This window comes from Grammomys surdaster, unplaced genomic scaffold, assembly GCF_004785775.1.
Source record: "Grammomys surdaster isolate TR1022 unplaced genomic scaffold, NIH_TR_1.0 205, whole genome shotgun sequence".
Taxonomy (NCBI): Eukaryota; Metazoa; Chordata; class Mammalia; order Rodentia; family Muridae; genus Grammomys; species Grammomys surdaster.
Genome location: NW_021604650.1, coordinates 5,072,290 through 5,074,827, shown reverse-complemented (window position 1 = coordinate 5,074,827; position 2,538 = coordinate 5,072,290). Strand labels below are relative to the sequence as shown.

At 57.8% G+C, this 2,538-nt stretch overlaps 1 protein-coding gene across 1 annotated transcript; it reads left to right on the top strand.

Moving 5' to 3' along the window:
* The first annotated feature begins 345 nt into the window (after positions 1–345).
* On the top strand, positions 346–1,777 carry Fgf4 (fibroblast growth factor 4). The gene is made up of 3 exons (XM_028770861.1): positions 346–670; positions 1,056–1,159; positions 1,601–1,777. The coding sequence occupies exons 1-3, from the start codon at positions 346–348 to the stop codon at positions 1,775–1,777; spliced, it is 606 nt and encodes a 201-aa protein (XP_028626694.1).
* The last annotated feature ends 761 nt before the right edge of the window (positions 1,778–2,538 follow it).

Here is a 2,538-nt window from a genome sequence, read left to right as displayed (position 1 = left end):
CAAAGAGCCAAGGGGCGGGATCAACAGGTTCCAGTGCTGGGCGGAGCCAAGAGTGAGGGGTCGGGGTCTTTCCAGGTGACAGTAGCCACCGCCAGGCCCGCGCCTCCTCCCCCCGGCAGTGATTGGCAGGCGGCCTGCGCCCCGGCTCCCAGCCGACCGACGCCCGGCGGGCAGGCGAGTAGGAGGGGGCGCCGGCTATATATACCACTGCTCGACTGGGCTGGGCGCGCGGGGACCGTCCTGCCACCGTCGTATATCCGTTTGCTCCCGTGGCTTCTATCTGCGCGCAGCACTCACCGAACTCACGGCCCGCCGCTCGAACTCACGCACGGCCCGCGGGCCGGGATGGCGAAGCGCGGGCCAACCACAGGAACACTGCTGCCCGGAGTCCTGCTGACCCTGGTGGTGGTCCTGGCGGACCGAGGGGCCGCCGCACCCAACGGCACGCGGCACGCCGAGTTGGGGCACAGTTGGAACGGCTTGGTGGCCCGCTCACTGGCACGCCTGCCGGTGGCCGCGCAGCCCCCGCAGGCGGTGCGGAGCGGCGCAGGGGACTACCTACTGGGTCTCAAAAGGCTGCGGCGGCTCTACTGCAACGTGGGCATCGGATTCCACCTGCAGGTGCTGCCCGACGGCCGCATCGGCGGTGTGCACGCGGACACGAGAGACAGTGAGTTCGGGACGCGCCGAGAGGTTGGGGTCCTGGGCAGTAGTAGTCCCTTGGGGCTGAGTGGACTTGAGCTCCGACCTCTTGGGCTCGAGGACTGCAAGCGCACCCGGCGGCCGGGCCCCGCCTCCCGCCTTCGGAAGCCTGGGCTCCCGGTGCGGAATTCCAGCGCCTTCACCCGCCCGCACCCACGGGAGCCCGGGACAAGCGCCCAGACTGAGGCCGGCTATCGGTAGACAGGAGACGAGCTCTTAATGCTTACGTTGGGAACCCTGGGCTTCCCTCCCCCCCACTCACCCCAGCATTGAGACCCCAAGAGGCTCAGAATCAGAGGGTCTGTGTGGGCCCAAGTCACCTACGCTTTTCTCACCTGCGTCCCGCCCCCCAGGCCTTCTGGAGCTCTCTCCGGTGCAGCGGGGCGTGGTGAGCATCTTCGGAGTGGCCAGCCGGTTCTTCGTGGCCATGAGCAACAGGGGCAAGCTCTTCGGTGTGGTGAGTACCCGTGGGTCTGTCTGGGCACCTGTTGGGGACAGTGTGCAAGACTAGCGGGATTGTAAACCCTTCACTCTACATACATATATATATACTTGTGTCTTGGTCACAGAGGACTGGCAGTAGGGTCGCCAAGTCTCAAGGTTTTCAGCCAAAGTGCAGGCTGGGTTTCCAGACCAAGGGAACTAACTACCTCATCCAATTCCCTCCTGAGTGGGGTACTTAACTGATCCAGGGAGAGAGGTGGGCTCCAGGAGGCAGGACTCGCGGCAGGAGATACTAAGTTAATAGGGGCAGGCAGGTGAGCTATGTATGTGTTCCGCCTAGAGTGAACTTACCACCTCGTCGAAGTCTGGGACAGTCTTGACACTCTACCTAAGAAAGACCTCTTGGGCCCCAACTACAGCAGGTCCCTGGCTCATCCCCTGTCCTCTTTCCCAGCCTTTCTTTACCGACGAGTGTAAATTCAAAGAAATACTTCTGCCCAACAACTACAATGCCTACGAATCCTACGCGTACCCCGGCATGTTCATGGCCCTCAGTAAGAACGGACGGACCAAGAAGGGGAACCGAGTGTCGCCTACCATGAAGGTAACCCACTTCCTTCCTAGACTGTGACCCTCCGGAGCCCTGCCTCAGCCTCGGAAGCATACTCTACCCCTCAGGAGGAGCACTTTCTCTCGATGGAGAATTGTTTGCAAAAAACAGGTCTAAGATATTTAAATTATTTAAATATGTATATACGGACGCCTAGTTATTTATAATTCTATGTATTTTCATTTTCTGGGGAAAATGACCAAAAGAACGAACAAACAAACGCAACTCGGACCTCTTTGGTACAGTGGGACAAACTTCTTCCTTCACTTTCAAAGATCAGGGTGTGTTGCTATTTCATGTGTGTTTCTAAATCTTGGTAACATCAGATTCCAAGGGTGCCTGGCCTCTCTGTCTGAAAAGGCCTGCCTGGGACCTCTGAGCCAGTGAGAGAAGAACCCTAGGCTCCCTCCTGTCCGTGTGCATCCCGCAGCAGCCGCTCCCTCTGCTCCCCTTTGGTATGAACCCGTCGGATCGGTTTACTCCAGGGACAGAAGTCCTGGAAGTCCTCCCGCCTCTGTTTTTAGATCTCCAAGACTGATCTTTGAACTCTCTTGCAGTCAGTCTTCTTGGATCTACCGGATGGGAGACCCTTAGACAACTTTATAAACTCCTGTTTGCCTTTTTTGGACTGGCCAACAGGGTGTGTGGCTTGCAGTCACTGGAACTTTTGTCAATTTTCTGGAAAGGAACTAGGAATGGACAAGAAGGTGTGTGTGTGCCACAACTCAAAACTCTAGGGTGAAGTTCTGTTTGGTGATAGAGGATGATTTGTTGGGATATAA

What these genes read in the sequence shown, in the direction of transcription:
- Fgf4 (XM_028770861.1), top strand. Translation starts at nt 346, where the DNA reads ATGGCGAAGCGCGGGCCAACCACAGGAACACTGCTGCCCGGAGTCCTG. An exon ending in GCACGCGGACACGAGAGACA is followed by an intron (nt 671 to 1,055) that starts GTGAGTTCGGGA and finishes CCCGCCCCCCAG; the next exon opens with GCCTTCTGGAGCTCTCTCCG. An exon ending in GGGGCAAGCTCTTCGGTGTG is followed by an intron (nt 1,160 to 1,600) that starts GTGAGTACCCGT and finishes CCTCTTTCCCAG; the next exon opens with CCTTTCTTTACCGACGAGTG.